General features: G+C 61.5%; 2 protein-coding genes across 3 annotated transcripts; both read right to left on the bottom strand.

Annotated features, from left to right (window-relative positions):
- Window positions 1-207: 207 nt before the first annotated feature.
- On the bottom strand, window positions 208-8,225 carry BCAP31 (B cell receptor associated protein 31). 2 transcript variants are annotated; one of them, XM_074167137.1, is made up of 8 exons: window positions 8,177-8,225; window positions 7,914-8,011; window positions 7,379-7,479; window positions 7,134-7,278; window positions 1,579-1,714; window positions 925-1,039; window positions 725-825; window positions 208-619 (listed from the first exon to the last, which is right to left on the bottom strand). In XM_074167137.1, the coding sequence occupies exons 2-8, from the start codon at window positions 8,003-8,005 to the stop codon at window positions 581-583; spliced, it is 729 nt and encodes a 242-aa protein (XP_074023238.1). In that variant the 5' UTR covers window positions 8,006-8,011; window positions 8,177-8,225; the 3' UTR covers window positions 208-580. The 2 variants fall into 2 exon arrangements, with proteins under 2 accessions (XP_074023238.1, XP_074023240.1); XM_074167139.1 differs by lacking the exon at window positions 8,177-8,225 and having other exon boundaries at window positions 581-619; window positions 925-1,014; window positions 1,554-1,714; window positions 7,914-8,005.
- Window positions 8,226-16,492: 8,267 nt separating this feature from the next.
- LOC141477998 (guanine nucleotide-binding protein-like 3-like protein) lies at window positions 16,493-19,900 on the bottom strand (the record flags this gene model as incomplete). Its single annotated transcript, XM_074167140.1, is given in 12 exon segments — window positions 16,493-16,619; window positions 16,735-16,906; window positions 17,009-17,130; window positions 17,225-17,355; window positions 17,662-17,804; window positions 18,409-18,507; window positions 18,509-18,541; window positions 18,543-18,591; window positions 18,683-18,770; window positions 19,282-19,426; window positions 19,565-19,668; window positions 19,765-19,900. Coding segments are annotated over 12 exon segments (1,275 nt in total), but the record flags the coding sequence as incomplete, so codon positions are not given.
- Window positions 19,901-19,973: the final 73 nt, after the last annotated feature.

Below are 19,973 nucleotides of genomic sequence, written 5' to 3'. Positions count from 1 at the left end.
ATGGGTGATGTCTACAAGGGATGTGTGGGGCTGGAGGGGGGTCGGGGGGTCCCCGGGGGAGGTTGGGGGGCTGGGGGGAGGGAGGGGGGGGGGGGTGTCAGGGGTCTCCATGGGAGGTGGGGGGGCCATTGGGGGGTCCCCGGGGGATGTGTGGGGCTGGGGGGGGGTGTCAGGGGGTCCCCGGGGGGGGGGGTGACAGAGATGAGCCCCGATCCCACGTGTTTATTGAAGCAGAAGCCATGGGGGGGGGGGGGGGGTGTCACCATTGCCCACACCCAGGAACCCCCCCCCCCCCCCCAAAAAAAAGGGGGGGCTCAGACCCCCCCCCAAATGGGGCTCACACCCCCCCACCTCCCCCCCGGAGTGATGCCCCAGCGTGGGGGGGGGGGAGGGGGCGGTTGGGGGTCCCTAGAAATGCCTTTCCCAAGCCCTGTTCCCCCCCCCTCAGCCCCAGGCAGGGAAGGAGAGAGAGAGGGATTGGGGCGTGGCCTGGTTCCGACGGGCGTGGCTTGAGCCTGGAGGGGGCGTGGCCTGGTCCGATGGGCGTGGCTTGAGCCTGGAGGGGGCGTGGCCTGGGCCCTCATTCTTCTTTCTTATCCCGGGGTCCATCGTGGGCCGCCTGTGGGGGGGGGGGGGGAGGTGTTAGGGGGGATCTGAGGGGGTTCTGGGGGGCACGGAGGGGGGTGAAGCCCCCCCCCCCCTAAATCTAGGGACCCCCCCAAACCTGGAGGCGGGCGTGTTGGTCCAGCAGCCGGTCGTACTCCCGCGTCAGCCCCTCGGCTTGGCGCCGCATGGCCTGCACCTCGTTCTCTGCCTTCTCCAGAGCTGGAGGGGGGGGAGGAGGAAAGGGGGAGGGGGGGGTTAGGGTGACCCCAAAAATCTTTAGCCCCCACCCCCCCTCACCCCCCCCCCCATGCTCCCTACTGCGCTTGCTGGCCGCCAGCTCCTCCTTCAGCTTCTCCACCTTGGCCTTCAGCGTCTCGTTCTCATCCTGGGAGGGGGACGAGCCCCCCCCTTCGCCCCCCGCCTCCTGCAGCTGCTGTGGGGGACACACGGGGGGGGGACACATCAGAGCTGGAGACCCCCCCAGGACCCCCCACCTCCTGCAGCTGCTGGGGGGGACACACGGGGGGGGGACACATCAGAGCTGGAGACCCCCCCAGGACCCCCCACCTCCTGCAGCTGCTGGGGGGGACACTTGGGGGGGGGGGGAAATCAGGGCTGGAGCCCCCCCAGTTCCTCAGCACGAGGGGGACGAGCCACCCTCTTCATCCCCCCCACCTCCTGCAGCTGCTGGGGGGGACACGGGGGGGGCAAATTAGGGCTGGAGACACACACACACACACCCCCCCCCCAGGACCTCCCCAGCATGAGGGGGACGAGCCTCCCCCTTTGCCCCCCGCAGCTGCTGGGGGGGACATGGGGGAGGAAATCAGGGCTGGAGACCCCCCCAGGACCCACCCCCCCCCCAGCTCCTGCAGCTGCTGGGAAGGACACGGGGGGGGGGACACACACATCAGGGCTGGAGACACACACACCCCCCCCCCCAGGACCCACCCCCCCCTTCCCAGGCGGTACCTTCCTCAGGGCGTCGTTGTCCTCCATGTAGCGGCGGGCGGCCTGGCTGGCACCTTCCGCCTGCTTGCGAAAGGCCTCGCTGGAGGCGCCCAGCAGGGCCTGCTGCGAGATGAGGGTCACCAAGCGGCGCAGGAGGCTGCGGGAGGGGGGGGGAGAGGACGTCGGTGGTGGGGTGGGGGTCAGCAAGGACCACCCTCCCCTCCACCCCCAACAAGAATCACAGAATCACACACGGGGTCGATGAAGGCACCTCCCGGAGATCATCTCCTCCGGAGCAGGTCCCACAGGAAGGTGTCCAGGAGGGGGGGGTTGGGATGTCTCCAGAGATGGAGACTCCACCACCTCCCTGGGCAGCCTCTCCCAGGGCTCTGCCACCCTCACGGTGAAGAAGTTCCTCCTCATCTTTAGGTGGAACTTCTTAACGGTCCAGTTGGTGCCCGGTTCCTCTTGTCCTCTCACTGGGCACCACTGGAAAAAGACCGGCCCCGTCCTCCTGACACCCCCCCTTGATGAGATCCCCCCTCAGTCTTCTCTTCTCCAGACTCAAAAGCCCCAAGTCCCTCAGCCTCTCCTCCCAAGAGAGATGCTCCAGGCCCCCTCAGCGTCTTTGTACCTTCTCCAGCAGTTCCCTGTCCTTCTGGCACTGGGGAGCCCAGAACTGGTCCCAGTGCTCCAGATGGGGCCTCCCCAGGGCAGAGCGGAGGGGGAGGATGACCTCCCTTGAGGTTCTCCACGCTCCTCCTCATGACCATTGGTCTTCTTGGCCACCAGGGCACGTTGTTGGCTCATGGGCATCCTGTTGGCCACCAGGACTTTCTCCTCAGAGCTGCTCTCCAGCAGGTCACCCCCAGTCTGTACTGGTGCAGGGGGTTCTTCCTCCCCAGGTGCAGCACCCTACACTTGCCCTTGTTGAAGTTCATCGGGTTCCTCTCTGCCCAGGTTACTCTCCAGCATCTCCAGGCTGCTGGTGACCATACAGTTGGCACAGCTTTCTGGTGTGTCAGCCACCCCTCCCAGTTCTGTGTCGTCACCAAACTTGCTGAGGGTCCACCCCATCCCCTCATCCAGGTCATCGATGAATATATTGAAGAGGACCGGACCCAGCACTGACCCCTGGGGGACTCCACTCGTTACGGACCTCCAACTAGACTCTGTGCCCCCTAAGACCAACCATCTGAGCTCTGTCCTTCAGCCAGTTTTCAATCCACCTCCCTGTCCGTTCCTCTAACCCACACTTCCTCCGCTCACCTACGAGGATGCTGTGGGAGACGGTGTCGAAAGCCTCGCTGAAGTCCAGGTAGACAACGTCCACCGCCCTCCCCTCATCAATCATAGAACCATAGAATCTTCTAGGTTGGAAGGGACCTTCAAGATCATCTAGTCCAACCATCAGCCTAACTCTGACCAAAAAAAAAAAAAACCCCAAAACTATCACTAAACCATGTCCCCCCAGCACCATGTCAGCCCCTCTTTTGAACACCTCCAGGGACGGCGCCTCAACCACTTCCCCGGGCAGCCCATTCCAAGGCTTGACAACTCTTTCTGTGACAAAAAAATCTTCCTAATCTCCAACCCGAACCTCCCCTGGGGCAACTTGAGGCCATTTCCTCTTGTCCCATCGCCTGTGACTTGGGAGAAGAGACCGACCCCCCCCCCCCCCCCCCCCCCCGGCTACCCCCTCCTTTCAGGGGGTTGTAGAGAGCGAGAAGGTCTCCCCTCAGCCTCCTTTTCTCCAGGCTGAACACCCCCAGCTCCCTCAGCCGCTCCTCATGAGACTTGTGCTCCAGACCCCTCACCAGCTCCGTTGTCCTTCTCTGGATCCGCTCCAGCCCCTCAATGGCTTTTTTGTGGTGAGGGGCCCAAAACTGGACACAGCCCTCGAGGTGGGGCCTCACCAGTGCCCAGCACAGGGGGACCATCACCTCCCGAGTCCTACTCCCCACGCTGTTCCTGACACGGGTCAGGATGCTGGTGGCCTTCTAGGCCACCTGGGCACACTGCTGGCTCATGTTCAGCCCCTGTTGACCAACACCCCCAGGTCCTTTTCCGCCAGGCGGCTCCAGCCGCTCTGCCCCAAGGCTGGAGCGCTGCAGGGGGTTGGTGGGACCCAAGGGCAGGACCCGGCACTTGGCCATAGATTCCTAGATTGGTCCAGGCTGGAAGGGACCTCCAAAGGTCATCTAGTCCGACCCCCCCGCAGTCAGCAGGGACACCCCCAACTAGACCAGGTTGCCCAGGGCCTCGTCGAGCTTCACCTTGAATATCTCAAGGGAAGGGGCCTCAACCACCTCCCTGGGCAACCTGTTCCAGTGTTCCACCACCCTCATGGTAAAGAACTTTTTCCTAATGTCCAATCTAAATCTCCCCTTCTCCAACTTAAAGCCATTGCCCCTCGTCCTGTCACTGCAGGCCTTTGTAAACAGACCCTCCCCAGCTTTCCTGTAGCCCCCCCTCAGGTACTGGAAGGCCACTATTAGGTCTCCCCAGAGCCTCCTCTTCTCCAGGCTGAACAACCCCAGCTCCCTCAGCCTGTCCTCGCAGCAGAGGTGCTCCAACCCCCTGATCATTTTGGTGGCCCTCCTCTGGACCCGCTCCATCAGGTCCATGTCCTTTCTATATTGAGGGCTCCAGACCTGCACACAGTGCTCCAGGTGAGGTCATAGAATCATTCATAGAGTCATAGAATCATCCAGGTTGGAAAAGACCCTTGGGATCATCGAGTCCAACCATCTTCCCCACCCTACAAAGTTCTCCCCTACACCGTATCCCCCAACACCACATCTGAGCGACTCTTAAACTCATCCCAGGATGGTGACTCAACCCCCTCCCTGGGCAGCCCCTTCCAGTGTCCGACCACTCTCACTGGGAAGAATTTCCTCCTAATGTCCAGTCTAAACCCACCCTGCTGCAGCTTGAAGCCGTTCCCTCTTGGTCTAGCGCTATTTGCTTGCACGGAGAGACCAGCACCAACCTCTCTACAGTGTCCTCTCGAGTAGTCGTAGAGAGTGAGGAGGTCTCCTCTCAGCCTCCTCTGCCTCAAACTAAACAGTCCCAGCTCCTTCGACTGCTCTTCATAGGGTTTGTTTTCCAGGCCCTTCACCAGCTCCGTTGCCCTCCTCTGCACTCGCTCCAGCGCCTCCATATCCTTCTTGGATTGAGGTGCCCAAAACCGGACACGACACTCCAGGTGTGGCCTCACCAGTGCTGAGCACAGGGGGACAATCCCCTCCCTGCTTCTGCTGGTCACGCTGTCTCTAACACGAGCCAGGATGCCACCTTGGCCACCTGGGCACACTGCCGGCTCCTATTCAATTAGAACCCCCGGGTCCTTTTCCGCGGGGCAGTTTTCCAGCCACGCTTCCCCGAGCCTGGAGCGATGCAGAGTAAGAGTCTCACCAGAGCAGAGCAAAGTGGCAGAATCACCTCTGGATCTGCTGGCAACGCTTCCTTTGATGCGGCCCAGGATGGGATTGGCCTTCTGGGCTGCGAGTGCCCGCTGCCTGCTCATGTCCAGCTTCTCCTCCATCAGCACCCCCAAGTCCCTTTCCTCAGGGCTGCTTTCTCATCCCCCAGGCTGTATTTATCCCGAGGATTGTTTCGGCCCAGGTGCGGGACCCTGCACTTGCTTTTGTTGAACCTCATGAGGTTCATCTGGGCCCACCTCTCCAGCCTGTCCAGGTCCCCCTGAATGACATCCCGTCCCTCTGGTGTATCGACAACACCACACAGCTTGGTGTCATCTGCAAACTCGCTGATGGTGCTCTCAATCCCTCTATGTCGTTGATAAAAATGTTAAACAGTACCGGTCCCAGGACGGACCCTTGAGGGACACCACTTGTCACTGCTCTCCAGCTGGACTTAAAGCCATTGAGTACCACCCTCTGGGTGTCACCATCCAGCCGATGCCTTATCCACCGAACGGTCCACCAGTCCAATCCCTATCCCTCCAATTTGGGGAGCAGGATGTTGTGAGGGACCATGTTAAAGGCCTTACTAAAGTCCAGATAGATCACGTCCATGGGTCGTCCCTTATCTACTGACCTAGTCACTCTGTCATAGAAGGCCACTAGCTCAGGCAGGACCTGCCCCTAGTAAAGCCATGCTGGCTATCTTGAATCATCTCCGTGTCCTCCATGTGCCTAAGCATGGAATCTAGAAGGATCTGTTCCATGATCTTCCCAGGCACGGAGGTGAGGCTGACAGGTCGGTAGTCCCCAGGGTCCTCCTTTCTACCCTTTTTAAAAATGGGTGTGATGTTTCCTCTCTTCCAGTCGGCAGGGCCTTCACCTGACCACCACCACTCGCCGTGTTGAACCTCATCCCGTTGGTCTCAGCCCATAGATCCAGCCTGGCCAGGTCCCTCTGCAAAGCCTTCCTACCCTCCAGCAGGTCCCCACTCCCACCCAACTTGGTGTCCTCTGCGAATTGTCTGAGGGTGCCGTCGATCCCCTCCTCCAGATCATCGACAAAGATGTTAAAGAGAACCGGTCCCAGTACCGAGCCCTGGGGACACCACTCGTGACCGGCCGCCAACTGGATTGAACTCCATTCCCCACCACTCTCCGGGCCCAGCCTCCAGCCAGTTTTTAACCCAGCGGAGAGTCCTCCCATCCAAGCCATGGGCAGCCAGTTTCTTGGTTTCTCTGTTTCTCAGTTTCTCTGTCCTGGGCACTGGTGAGACCCCACCTCGAGGGCTGTGTTCAGTTCTGGGCCCCTCACTCCAGGAAGGACATTGAGCTGCTGGAGCGTGTCCAGAGGAGAGCCACCAAGCTGGGGAGGGGTCTGGAGAACAAGTCATACGGGGAGAGGCTGAGGGAACTGGGCATGTTTGGTTTGGAGAAGAGGAGGCTGAGGGGAGACCTCATTGCCCTCTAGAGCTCCCTGAAAGGAGGGTGTAGAGAGGTGGCTGTTGGCCTCTTCTCCCAAGGGAATAATGACAGGAGCAGAGGAAATGGTCTGAAGTTGGGGCAGGGGAGGTTTAGATCAGATATCAGGAAGAATGACTTTCCTGAGAGGGTGGTCGGGCACTGGAACAGCCTGCCCAGGGAGGTGGGGGAGTCACCATCCCTGGAGGGATTTAAGGAATGTGTAGACGTGGCGCTTCAGGGCACGCTCTAGTGCCCGAGATGGTTGGGTTGGGGCTGTGGGGGGGTGGGCTGTGGTTGGGGTGTTTGTTTTGGTTTGGTTTTGGTGTTCTGGGATTTTTGGGGGGGGGGGGGGGGGGTGTTTGGTTTTTTTTTTTGTTGGTTGGACTCGATGATCTCAAAGGTCCCATCCAACCAAAAATATTCTGTGATTCTCCAGGAGGATACCGTGGGGGACTGTATCGAAGGCCTTACTAAAGTCCAGGGGAACAACATCCCACATCCTTCCCCTCACCCACCAAGCGGGTCACTTCGTCACAGAGGAGATCAAGTTCGTCAAGCAATCCAACCAGTCACAGCCATCGTAGAAGGCCACTGGGTCGGTCGGACGGGACCTCCCTCCCCTTGGTTGACTGCTTGCCCATAGCAAACCTCCAAACCAACCCCCCCCGTCCCCTCCGGGACACTCACAAGGAGAGGAGGAGGGCGAAGCCGGCCAGGTAGAGGTTGCGCTGAGCCCGGAAGAGTTTCATGTGGAAATGCTCCAGGGCGCCGGGGCTGCTCTGAAGGGCCACCCGGTCCGTCACGTCGTACTTACGGGTCTCTCGCAGGGCATCTGTGGGGATGGGGGGTGTGTGTGTGTGTGTGTGTGTGTGAGCCCAGCACACCCCCCCCCCCCCCCCCCCTCAACTCCCTCCCCCTCCCGCCACCCTCACCAAAGAGCAGGAGGACGAGGATGACGATGAGGACGATGAAGACGGTGTTGCCATAAGCCACGGCCAGGCCCACCAGGCGGGACTTGAAGATCTTCTGCCATCTTGGGAAAGGGGAGGGAGGAGGGGGGGGGGCAAGAGGTCAGGGATGGCAGCTGGGGAGCCCCCCCCTCCCCCGTAGCCCCAGAGCCCCCAAGATCCAGGACATCCCTTCCTCAGCTCCAGACCCACCCCCCCCACACCCCCCCAGATCCAGGACCCCTCTCGTCCCTGGGGTGTCCCCCACCCAGCCCCTCTTGTCCCTGGGGTCCCCCAGCCCCAGGATCCCTCTCGTCCCCAGGGTCCCCCCCCCAGCCCTAGGACCCCTCTCGTCCCTGATATGTCGCCCCCCCCCAGCCCCAGGACCCCTCTCGTCCCCAGGATCCCCCCAGCTCCAGGACCCCTCTTGTCCCCGGGGACCCCTCTCCCCAGCCCCCGGGACCCCCCCCAACCTGTTTCCTCAGTCCCCAGCCCCCCCCCCCCCCCCCCATCGCCCCACCTGGCCGGCGAGACGAAGGGGACGCAGAGCAGGAGAACGAGGAAGACCTCGGCGTAGAGGAAGGTGGCGACCGCCGTCCACTGCAGGCTCATGGCGGCCTGAGGCGGGGGGAGGGGGGGGGGCAGAGAGAGGAGGGATGGGGATGCCGGTCACCGCTCCCCCCCCCCCCCCGGCCACTCCCCGCCCCTCACCGGCGACCCCCGCCCCCGGGATCACTATCTGTCCCCCCTTCCGCCCCCTCAGGCGGCCTCCCCCGTTCTCACTATTTGGCAGCCGCGGCCCCCGTTCCCCACCGACCACCGCCCCTACCGGAAGCAGGCCTCAGCCCGGAAGGGAAGTCCCGCCCACGCCCTGGGCGGCAACGCCCAATCAGAGCCGGAGCACACCCCCTCACTTCCGGTGCGTCCCGAGGCGGAAGGCGGCACCGCCACTTCCGGCCGCCATCTTGTATCCCCGCCCTGAGGGGAAGTGCCGCCTCCGCGGGGACCCGTCACGGAGGCGGCGGCCCCGCAGCGGGGCCGGGGCCGGATACCGAGCTCGGGCACCCGCTGCCGGCGGCGGGGAGCCAGAGAGTGAGTTGTGGTGGGGCGGGAGGGACTGAGGGGACCGGGGCGGGGGAGGAGGGGGAGCGGAGACCCGCCGGCAGCAGGGGCGGCCCGTCGGTCTGTGGTAGTGGGGGGGGGGAGGGGGGTAGGAGACCCTCCCCGCACCCCTGAGAGCCCCCCAGAGCCCTCTAGGGTCCCCTGGGATCACCCCCACCCCCCCTCCAGGATCCCTCAGAGCCCCCTAGGACACCCCAGAGCTCTCTGAGACCCCCCCATCACCCCTGAGAGCCCCCCAGAACCCTCTGGCATCTCCGGGACTGTCTCCACATCCTCTCCAGGACTTTTAAAAGCCCCCTGGAGCCCCTCGGGACACCCCAGAGCTCCCTGAGACCCCCCCCATCACCCCTGAGAGCCCCCCAGAGTTCTCTAGGATCCCCTGGGACCCCCGGAACCACCCTCCAGGATCCCTCAGAGCCCCTCAGGACACCCCAGAGCCCTCTGGGACCCCCTGGAGTGCTCTCTGAGACCCCCCCATCACCCCTGAGAGCCCCCCCAGAGCCCTCTAGGATCCCCTGGGACCCCCGGGACTGTCCCCACACCCCCTGCAGAACTCCTAAGAGCCCCCTGGAGCCCGTTAGTACGGGTTGGGGGGTGACCTGCTGGAGAGCAGCTCTGAGGAGAAAGACCTGGGAGTCCTGGTGGCCAACGGGGTGACTGCGAGCCACCAACGTGCCCTGGTGGCCAAGAAGACCAACGGTCATGAGGAGGAGCGTGGAGAACCTCAAGGGAGGTCATCCTCCCCCTCCGCTCTGCCCTGGGGAGGCCCCATCTGGAGCACTGGGACCAGTTCTGGGCTCCCCAGTGCCAGAAGGACAGGGAACTGCTGGAGAGGGTACAAAGACGCTGAGGGGGCCTGGAGCATCTCTCTTGGGAGGAGAGGCTGAGGGACTTGGGGCTTTTGAGTCTGGAGAAGAGAAGACTGAGGGGGGATCTCATCAAGGGGGGGTGTCAGGAGGACAGGGCCGGTCTTTTTCCAGTGGTGCCCAGTGAGAGGACAAGAGGAACCGGGCACCAACTGGACCGTTAAGAAGTTCCACCTAAAGATGAGGAGGAACTTCTTCACCGTGAGGGTGGCAGAGCCCTGGGAGAGGCTGCGCTGGGAGGTGGTGGAGTCTCCATCTCTGGAGACATCCCAACCCCCCCCTCCTGGACACCTTCCTGTGGGACCTGCTCCGGAGGAGATGATCTCCGGAGGTGCCTTCCAACCCCAAATCACTCTCCGATCCTGTAGCTTCCTTAGGTTTTGGGTTTGGTTTTTTTTTTTTCCCTAAACTCATAAATCTCTTTATCTCTTCCTCTCTTTTTCTTGCAGGTTTTTTTTTGGGGTGGGGTGGATCTCTCGTTCCCATTGCTCAATCCCACCAAAATCACGACAAACGGCTTAAATTAGTGCCCGTTATGCTTTTGAGACGACCCGTAACCATTATTATTGTTGTTATTATTTAGTTATTATTTATTAGCTGCTCATTTTCTCCCCGCCCGGAAAAGGGGAAGGCAGAGAAACACCGGGGGTTGAAATAGAAGGCGATTTCATAGGCTAAGACTAATTAACAATAATAGCCAGTAGCTTCTTCCGTATTGCAACGAGCTGTATATTAATATTATATATTAATAGATGTTTAATCTATGCGTTGAGGTCCTTATGAGGGAAGAAGACCCTCGGCTGGTCCCGGGAGTCAAAGGCAATCCGTGATGGGATCCTCCCTGACTTGTTCAAAACGGTGTCTTCCCCAATCCCCCCCTCCCCTTTTTTGGGCTATTTTTATACTATTTTTTTTTACCTTCGTGGTGGAGAAGAATGACTTTCCTGAGAGGGTGGTCGGGCACTGGAACAGCCTGCCCAGGGAGCTGGGGGAGTCGCCATCCCTGGAGGGATTCAAGGAATGTGTAGACGCGGCCCTTCAGGGCACGCTCTAGTGCCCGAGATGGTTGGCTTGGGGCTGTGGGGGGGTGGGCTGTGGTTCTGGGTGTTTATTTTGGGGTTTTTTGGGCTTTTTTTGTGGTTGGACTGGATGATCTCAAAGGTCCCTTCCAACCTGTCCCTCCCACGGAATCCCAAGATTCTGTGATCTCGTTCCCATCTCTGCCGCGTTAATCCCAGCGCCTGGCCATGGAATCTCCGCTCCGTCCTCCTCGTTGCTTTTAGGAGCAATTATCCCGGGGCGGGGGGGAATGGCAGAGGGAGCGGGTTCCTCACGTACCAGCCACCGCTGCGTTCCACCCCGGGTATAAAACTCCACCTTGGGATTTTATACCTTTTCCTTAACGTGCGAACAATGGATAAAAATTCTGATTAAAAAAAAAATAATATATATTTTAGGAATTATTCCACCAATAATCGTTTGGTGTTATCTCCGGACTCTGCTTATCCCACGTAATAGAATTCCTCTGTAATGGAATTCCCATGCATTGAGGACAGGGAGGCTCTCCAGAGAGACCTTAGATGGGTTGGATGGATGGGCCAACGTTAACGGGATGAACTTCAACAAGGGCAAGTGCCGGGTTCTGCGCTTGGGCCACACCAACCCCGTGCATCAGTACAGGCTCGGGGAAGCGTGGCTGGAAAACTGCCCGGCGGAAAAGGACCTGGGGGTTCTGATTGCCAAGCGGCTGAACGTGAGCCGGCAGTGTGCCCAGGTGGCCAAGGTGGCATCCTGGCTCGTGTTAGAGACAGCGTGACCAGCAGAAGCAGGGAGGGGATTGTCCCCCTGTGCTCAGCACTGGCGAGGCCACACCTGGAGCGTCGTGTCCGGTTTTGGGCACCTCAATCCAAGAAGGATACGGAGGTGCTGGAGCGGGCGCAGAGGAGGGCAACGGAGCTGGTGAAGGGGCTGGAAAACAAACCCTATGAAGAGCGGTCGAAGGAGCTGGGACTGTTTAGTTTGAGGCAGAGGAGGCTGAGGGGAGACCTCCTCACTCTCTACGACTACTCGAGAGGACACTGTAGAGAGGTTGGTGCTGGTCTCTCCGCGCAAGCAAATAGCGCTAGACCAAGAGGGAACGGCTTCAAGCTGCAGCAGGGTGGGTTTAGACTGGACATTAGGAGGAAATTCTTCCCAGTGAGAGTGGTCGGACACTGGAAGGGGCTGCCCAGGGAGGGGGTTGAGTCACCATCCTGGGATGAGTTTAAGAGTCGCTCAGATGTGGTGTTGGGGGATACGGTGTAGGGGAGAACTTTGTAGGGTGGGGAAGATGGTTGGACTCGATGATCCCAAGGGTCTTTTCCAACCTGGATGATTCTATGACTCTATGAATGATTCTATGATTCCCCTGATGTAATGGAATAGCTACTGGAAGAACCAGTATTTATTAATAAATTAATCTATTTATTCCACTATTAATCTTATAATTAATATAAGGTACACAAGAGTTATCCCCAGCCCGTTAGATCCGTAGGAAGGGAAGGGCTCAGGGCTCCGGGGGGGCAGGGAGTTCTCTGGACCCTCTGCCATCGGGGGGGGAAGAGAGAGAGAGAGAGAGAGCGCCTGAGCGATGCTGCAAACTTTCCTAATTTCTACTCACCGTGGCGTTGACAGTTGGAAATAACCCCGTTTTCCTCGCTCCTCCTCCTCCTCCTCCCCACTCCTTGGGGAGGCTGGAAAACACCGAGAGCTTGAATCCCACCGAGCCTGGCTGGTTATAAAATTCATATTTTCATGGATTCGGAGGCTAGAGGCTTCTAAAAGCGCATTTTTGTTGGTTTTTTTTTTTTTTCTTTCCTCCCCCCAGCATTGGAAGTCCCCTACAGACCTTTACAGAACCCTGCAGCCCCCCCCACATCCCTATGGGCCCCACCCCAGATCCCTTAAGACCCCCCCCAAAACCTTACAGACACCTACAGACTCATATGGACCACCCCCCCGCCCCCCCCGAACCCTACAGGCCCCTACGGACCCCCATGTACCCCTCCGGCTCCCCCCCAGAGCCCTACAGGCCCCCCAAGACCCCTACAGACCCCCCCACAGAACCCTACAGACCCATATGGACCCTTAAAGACACCCGCCTCCCGAACCCTACGGACCCCTACAGACACACACCCCCCCAACCACTACAGACCCCTACCACTACAGGCCCCCCCAGATCACTATGGACCCCTACGGGCCCCACCCCAGATCCCTTAAGACACACACCCCCCTTACCCCCCCCCTAGAACCCTACAGACACCTACAGATTCATATGGACACCCCCCCCAAACCCTACAGACCCCCCCAAGACCCCTAAGGACCCCCTGTCACGGGGGGGGGGGGGGGGGGGGGGTCTGGGGGGGTGTGATTAACTTCGCTTGTGAGAGAGCAGTAAAATGTTTATTAAGGCAAAGCAGCCATTTACCAAAAATCAGCAGCGAATGCGCCAGCGGTTCCTGAGATCCGGCGGCAAGGCACGCTCAATTAGCTCCTGCCAAATTAACACACACACACCCCCAATTAAACCTTGCCCTAACGAAGCGCTGAGCCCAGAGACTGTGGAGCTGCACCCCTGAAAAGGGCTCTATTTTGAGGGGGCTGGGAGGCCACGCCCACAAGGGGAGGGGGCAGGCCCGGGAGGCCACGCCCACAAGGGGCCCCCTGGGTAGTCATGCCCATTATGGTGGGAGGAGCCTGGGGGCCACGCCCACCATGGGGGGAGCCAATGGGGCCAGGTCACACTCACTATGGGTGGAGCCAAGGGGGGTGAGGTCACATCCCCCCCGGGTGGATTCCCCCCCCCCCCCCCATCTTTTAAAGGCTGTATTGGGGGCATGGCCTTGGGTTGCCCACCCTGTCGTGTCCCCCCCCCAAAAAGGGGACAATCTCCCCAAAAAAGGGGACTGTCCCCTCCCCACGTGTGCCCCCGAAGTGGGGACATCTCCCCCCCCCCCCAAACCACCCCAAAAAAGGGGGGCAAACCTCATTAAAACCCACCTGAAATTTGGGGGCCGTTAGATCTTGGGGATCCCACATTCCCCCTCCCCCCCCATTTGGGGCCCCCCCAAATTACTCCCTCTCTCTCCCCCCCCCAATTAGACCTTGCCCTAACAAAGCGCTCCCTCTTGGAGGTACCTGAATTCAGGGGGGGTGTCTGTCGGGGGGGGCTGTCTGATCTTGAGGTACCTATAAAGGGGGAGGAGGGGGGGTGAAGTGGTGACACCCCCACCCCCCCTTTAGCACATTTTGGGGGACTCAAGGGTGGGGGGGGGTGTCCGCACTCCCAGGCCCTGCAACAGACCCCCCCTCGAGTTGCTGGGTTTTGGGGGGGACACGGGGAGGGGGGGGGCTGCGGTTTTTAATCTGCGGTGCGGTATAAACGGCCCGGCTGAGACTGGCGCCAGGGCTGCTCTGTGCACACCGGGGTCTGGAAATCAGGGGGGTGGGGAGGGAGGCACCCCCAACCCCCCCAAAACACTCCTCTCTCTCAACCCCCCTCTCCCACCCCAAACCCCACCCCCCAAAGAAAACCCTCTCCCACCCCCCCCCAAAAAAAAACCCTCTCCCAAAACCCACCCCCCCGAAAAAACCCTCTCCCAAACCTCACCCCCCCAAAAAACCCCCTCTCCCAAACCCCACCCCCCCAAAAAACCACCCCCTCTCCCAAACCCCCACCCCCCAAAGAAAACCACCCCCTCTCCCAAACCCCACCCCCCAAAGAAAACCCTCTCCCAAACCCCACCCCCCAAAAAAAAAACCCCCCTCTCCCAAACCCCACCCCCCCCAAAAAAACCCCCTCCCAAACCCCACCCCCCCAAAAACAACCCTGTCTCCCAACCCGCCAAAAAAAAAACCCTCTCCCAAACCTCACCCCCCCAAAAAACACCCCCCTCTCCCAAACCCCACCCCCCAAAAAACACCCCTCTCCCAACCCCCCCCCCCCTCCCAAAACCCTCTCCCACCTCAAACCCCTACCCCAAAACACCCCCCCTTCTCTCAAGGGTCCCAAAAAACACCCCCCCTTCTCCCATACCCCCCCCCCCCAATCTCCACCAGCTGCAACCCAAAGACCTGCGGGAGGGGAAGGCTTGATCTACGAGGGGGTCTCCCCCCCGCCCCCCCCCTCACCTACCGCAGGGTCCTGCCCACCCGGCTGACGATCTCCGAGTAGACATTTCGGCATTCTAAGTGACTTTCTTCAGGATATCTAAGGGGGAAAGGGGAGGGAATTACCTGGATGTCAGGACTGCCCAGGGGCAGAAAGGTTTGGGGGGGTGGGTGGGGGGGTGGCCTCCCCTAAAGTCACCCGCCCTCTTGACAGGGATCTTCTTATGGGTTTTCGCAAGCCCGACCTGGACCAACTTTCTCACTTGAGGGGTGGGGAAGGGAGAACGGCCGAGAGCTGAGTGATAAGAGAAGGACTAAGATGCATCTCCCCAGGAGAGGGAGGAACGGGGACGGCCTTTGCCCCCACCTTCTGACTGACTGGATCCTGGGAGCGCCTCTCCAGCTTCCTCTGCACCTGGCTGTGCCTCGGCGCCCGGGTCAGGTTGAAACCCTCATCCTCACCGCCCCCCTGCGGAGGAAAGACCCAGGGAGATGCTGGACCCCGCACCCAGAGGGGGAAAGGGGAATTAGGAGGGGGAAAAGAGGGAGAGAAGGCGGGGGGGGGAGGGAGGAGGTGGGCGCGGGGCAGCCCCTTACCCGAGAGAAGGCCCACGCTCTGCGGCGCTTCCTCTGGGACATTTCTCGCAGCAGTTCTGAGGGAAAAAGAAGCGCCGGGCGGGCCGAAACTGAGACGAGGCCCTCCCCATCGCCCTCTCCCACATCCCCTCCTCGCTTTTCCCCCCCTTCAACCGGGCCACGGCCATCCCCGGGACCCGTTAAAACCACCCGGCGCCGCCGCCCGCCGCCGTTACCAGCTTCCCCCTCAGGCCGCGCCTGCGCGCCGCCCCCCCCGCCCTTCTGCGCATGCGCTCTCTGCGGCCCCGCCCACCCCGGCAACCCCACCTCCCATTGGCCCGCCCACCCCCCCTCTTCACGCCGCCATTGGGCCAGCCGCCGCACTCGCTCCGCCCCTTCGCACGTGCGAAGGCACCCCTCAGGTAGCGAAAAAAGGCGGGAAAAGCGCGCGCCCCCCCCTTCTCCCCCCCTCCGTCTTTTCCCCTCAGGGCCACAAAATGGCGCCCAATGGGCGACCCGCTTGGCTTTAACCTTTAAAAACAAGACAAAATCACCCCCCAAAAACACCCAAACCAGCCGATTTTACCAAAATAAAGGGATTTAAAGCACCTGTGCTGACCCCGTCCCTCGTAAGGCACCACCAGAGCCCTTCCCTCGGGGGGGGGGGTGAGGAAGAGATGACAAGATGGCGGCCACGGCTGAGGGGGTGAACTCCCCTCAGCCAGGCCCTGGGGTATGGGGCGGGGGGGGGGAACCTGCGCCCCACAACCTCGGGCAGGATTTCACCAGCCAAGGACGCCAGGAAGGGGGTAAGGCAGACAACTTAGGGGGGAGACACTGTTCTATTTTAGGAGCGTAAAAAGGGGTTTTTGGGGAGCAGTGGAACCCCGGGGGTGCAGTGGTGGGGGGGTCTGAGGTGCTCTGCAGGTTTGGGGGGGGGTCTTATTTGGTGTCAAGGGGGGACGTGGGGTGTCCTATAGGGGATGGGGAAGGCTGGGAAGTGGAAATGGGGTGTCCCGTATAATCAGGGGTGCTCTAAATAACGGTGGGTGCCCTAAATAATGGCAGTGCACCCTCATCTCTGACTGCCCCCCCCCCAAGCTGAGCCCCTTTTGGGGTTCACTGAGCCCCTCTGGGAGCTGAGTATTGCCTCAGCTGGAAAAACAGGGTGTTCCCCTCAAACTGGGGTGTGTGTCACATTCTGCCCCCCCCAGCCCCCAAGCTGATGGGAGGGAGCCCCCTAAAATATCCATGGGGATTTGGGGTGCCCTCTCCTTCCCCCCCAGCCTCCCAAAGTCTCCATGATCCAACTTCCTCCTTTAGAGACCCCCCAGGACCACCCCCCCCAAAAAAATCATCCCTCCCCAACACCCCCCCTTTCCGCCTTTAAAAAAAAGGCCTTTTTTATTATTATTACTATTATTATTTTAACTAAAAATAATACAATAAATGTCCTCGTCCTCAGAGCTGCATGGCCGCCTCCAGCGTCTCTGAAAGCTTCGTGGCGATTTTCTCTGCAGGATGTGGGGGGGGGGGGAGACACAGTCCCATTTTTGGGGGGTTCAGGATGATTTTGGGGGGGGGGGGTGTGTTCAGTGAGGTGGGGAAAAGGGGTTAATTTTTGCTCACCTGCTCTTTTTTGCAGTTTTTTCCTGAGTTTGCCCGCAGCCCGCAGCCCCTGGCCCTGCAGCAGGGGGTCGAGGGCGGCCACTTCTTCCAAACGGGGGGCTCGGGGTGCAGCCCCCTCCCCGTAGCCCCCCGTCTTCACCCGGGGCTTCAGCTCCACCGTCACCGTGCCGAGCTGGGGGGGGGGGGGGGGGGGGGGAATCACAGATAAACCCATCACCCCCCCCCCCCCAAAAACACCCCATCCCTCGACTAAGCCCCCCAATTCCTTCTGCACCTCCAGGTCGCCGTTATCATCCTCCATCGCCGTTTCTTCCTCCCCGCCAGATTTCTCCTCCTCTTCCTCCGCCTCGGGGACACACGGGGACAGCCCGATGCCCGTCACCGTCGCTGGGACAGCTGTAAGGGGGGGGGGTGAGGTGAGTTTTGGGGGGGGGGGGGGGGGTGTCAGGGTGGAAAGAGGAGGTGTGGGGGGGATCCCCCCATTTCTCACCCGCTAACGCCTCAGCGTCCCCCCTCTCCAGCGCCTCCAGGTCCAGCGCCGGCCCCAGCGCCGGCAGGATTTGGGCTTCCAGCTGCTCCCCCCGAGTTTCGGGGGGGTGGGTGTAGTAAGAGATTTTCCCGCTGCGGTGGAAAAAGGGGGGGGACCCCCCAAAATGGGTCACAGAGTGGGGAGACCCCTTCAGGCTCCAAAAAAAGGGGTCAGGGTGTGGGGACAGCCCCCCCCCCCCCCCAAAAAATGGGTCAAGGAGCGGGGAGACCCCCCCCAAAAGTGGGTCAGGGAGCGGGGAGACACCCTCCCTCTCCCCCCCGCAACAGGTCAAGAAATGAGGAGACCCCCCCAAAAGTGGGTCAGGGTGTGAGGAGACACCCCACACACACCTCCAGCCCCCCCCAAAAGCGTGTCCCCCCCCCCCTCCCATCACCCACCTGGTCCAGTCCCGCAGCAGGGCCACGGCAGCGGCGTGGGGGTCCGGCAGCCCCCCCGGACGGAGCCGTCCCTGTCGCCGCGCCAGGTGGGACAGGAACTCCTGGGGGTCGGCGCAGGGGGGCACCCCGTAAAGCTCCCTCAGCTGTGTGGGGAGGGAGGGGGGGGCACAAAGGGGGTTGTCACCCCCCCATCCCAGGCTGTCGTCACCCCAAAGCCCCCCCCCCTCCCCTCTGCCGCTGAAATGACAAGGGGAGGCGGGGGGGGGGCCAGAACCTCCTGTTGCCATGGCAACGGGGATGAGCTGCAGTGGGAGGGAGTGTGTCTCCATAGCAATAGGGGGGAGACCTCTGAGGGGGGGATCCCCAATACCTGTAGTCGCCATGGCAACAGGCTTGACACCCCAACACCCCTAGTTGCCACGGCAACAGGCCCAAGCCCACCCAAGGGGGATCCCCAACACCTACAGTTGCCATGGTAACAGGCCCGAGCCCCCCCCCAAGGGGGATCCCCAACACCCCTAGTTGCCACAGCAACAGGCCTAGCCCCCCAAGGGGGATCCCCAACACCTACAGTTGCCATGGCAACAGGCCTAGCCCCTCAAGGGGGATCCCGAACACCTACAGCTGCCATGGCAACAGGCCTGAGCCCCCCAAGAGGGGGTCACCGACACCCCTAATCGCCGTGACAACAGTCCTGAGCACCACCCCCCCCCCCCCAAGGTGTGTGTGTGGGGGTTCCCCACCCACCTGCTCAGGGGGGCAGCGGCGCAGGATGGCGGCAGCGGGGCCCAGGGGGTCTCGCAGGCGCTGGGGGTCTAGTGCCCCCCTGAGGGGAGCGGCGGCGGCGGGGGGGGGTCCCCGTTTCCATGATGACGCCGGGGACAGTCCAACAGCTGGATGTGGCGGTCCAGCTGCACAGCCTGCAGGCACCTGGGGGGGGGGGGCGGGGGCGTGGCCTCAGGGACCACGCCCACACGATGGGTGTGGTCAATCCTGACTCCTCCCGCTGGGCGGGGCTTACCTGGTGACACCCGGCGTCGCCCCCACCCCGCAGGCCCGGCTGCGCTTGAGGCTGTTGATGAGGCTGCTCTTCCCCACGTTGGGGTATCCTGGGGGGGGGGACACACACAGTCACCAAGGGGTCCCCAAACCCTGCCCCACCCCCAGCAGACCTCCCTGGGGGGCACACAGTCACTAAGGTGTCCCCAAAACCTGTCCCACCCCCAGCAGACCCATCCTCCCCCCCGGGGGGACAAAGTCACCAAGGGGTCCCTAAACCCTGTCCCACCCCCAGCAGAACCCCCCCCGGGGGGGTCACAGTCAGTTAGGGGTCCCCAAATCCTGTCCGTTCCCCCTGAGGGGGACACAGTCAATTAGAGGTCCCCAAATCCTGTCGTGTGTCCCCCCCCCCCCCCCCCAAAGACCTCCCTGGGGGGGACACACAGTCACCAAGAGGTCCCCAAACCCTGTCCCACCCCCTGGAGGGTGACACAGTCACCAAGGGGTCCCCAAACCCTGTCCCACCCCCAGGAGAACCCCCCCCGGGGGGGTCACAGTCACCAAGGGGTCCCCAAACTCTGTCCCACATCCCCCTCCCCTCACCCCCTCCCCCCGACTCACCCACGACACCCACGGTGATGGTTGTTTTCACCTCCCCAGAGCGGCTGTAGTTTGCCAGGACGCGCAGCAAACAGTCGGCCCCCACGCAGGCCCCCCCGGCCAACACCTCCTCCGGCGCCGTGGCCACCGGCAACCGGCTCTGCTTCTGTCACAGGGGAAGGTGGGGGGGGGGGACCGATGGGGGGGGTCAGCAGGGTTTGGGGGGGGGTGTGTGTGTGTCCCTGCTGTCCCCACAGACTTTGTCACACAATTCCCCCCCCCCCCCTTTTTTATTATGCCCCACCAGGTTGCGGCTCTGCTGCTGCGTACACGCCTTGAAGGCCACGGTGGGGAACTCGGCTCGCAGGTACTTCAGCCAGGCAGCCACCACGTCCCGCGGCACCAGGTCTGGAGAGGAGAAGGGGGGGGGGCTAAAATACACAAAAAGTGTGTGGGGGGGTCTCCCTTTTTTTTAATCCCCCCCCCTCCCCTCCCTCCCGTTACCGATCTTGTTGAGGACCAACACCAGGCGCTGCCGCTGGCCGGCCCCTCGCACGGCGGCTTCCAACCGGGGGCTACGGCAACCTTGGGGGTCGCGAGCGTCCAGCACCTCCAGAACCACATCGGAGGCTGCCAGAACCTGCCCAAAAAAAAAAAAGCGGGGGAGGTTGTGTCACTCTGAGGGGGGGGGAGACACCCCAAAACTTCCCTCC

This window comes from Numenius arquata, unplaced genomic scaffold (genome assembly GCF_964106895.1).
Source record: "Numenius arquata unplaced genomic scaffold, bNumArq3.hap1.1 HAP1_SCAFFOLD_1124, whole genome shotgun sequence".
Taxonomy (NCBI): Eukaryota; Metazoa; Chordata; class Aves; order Charadriiformes; family Scolopacidae; genus Numenius; species Numenius arquata.
Note: the sequence above shows the minus strand (reverse complement) of the source record. Positions and strands in the feature narration are given on the sequence as shown.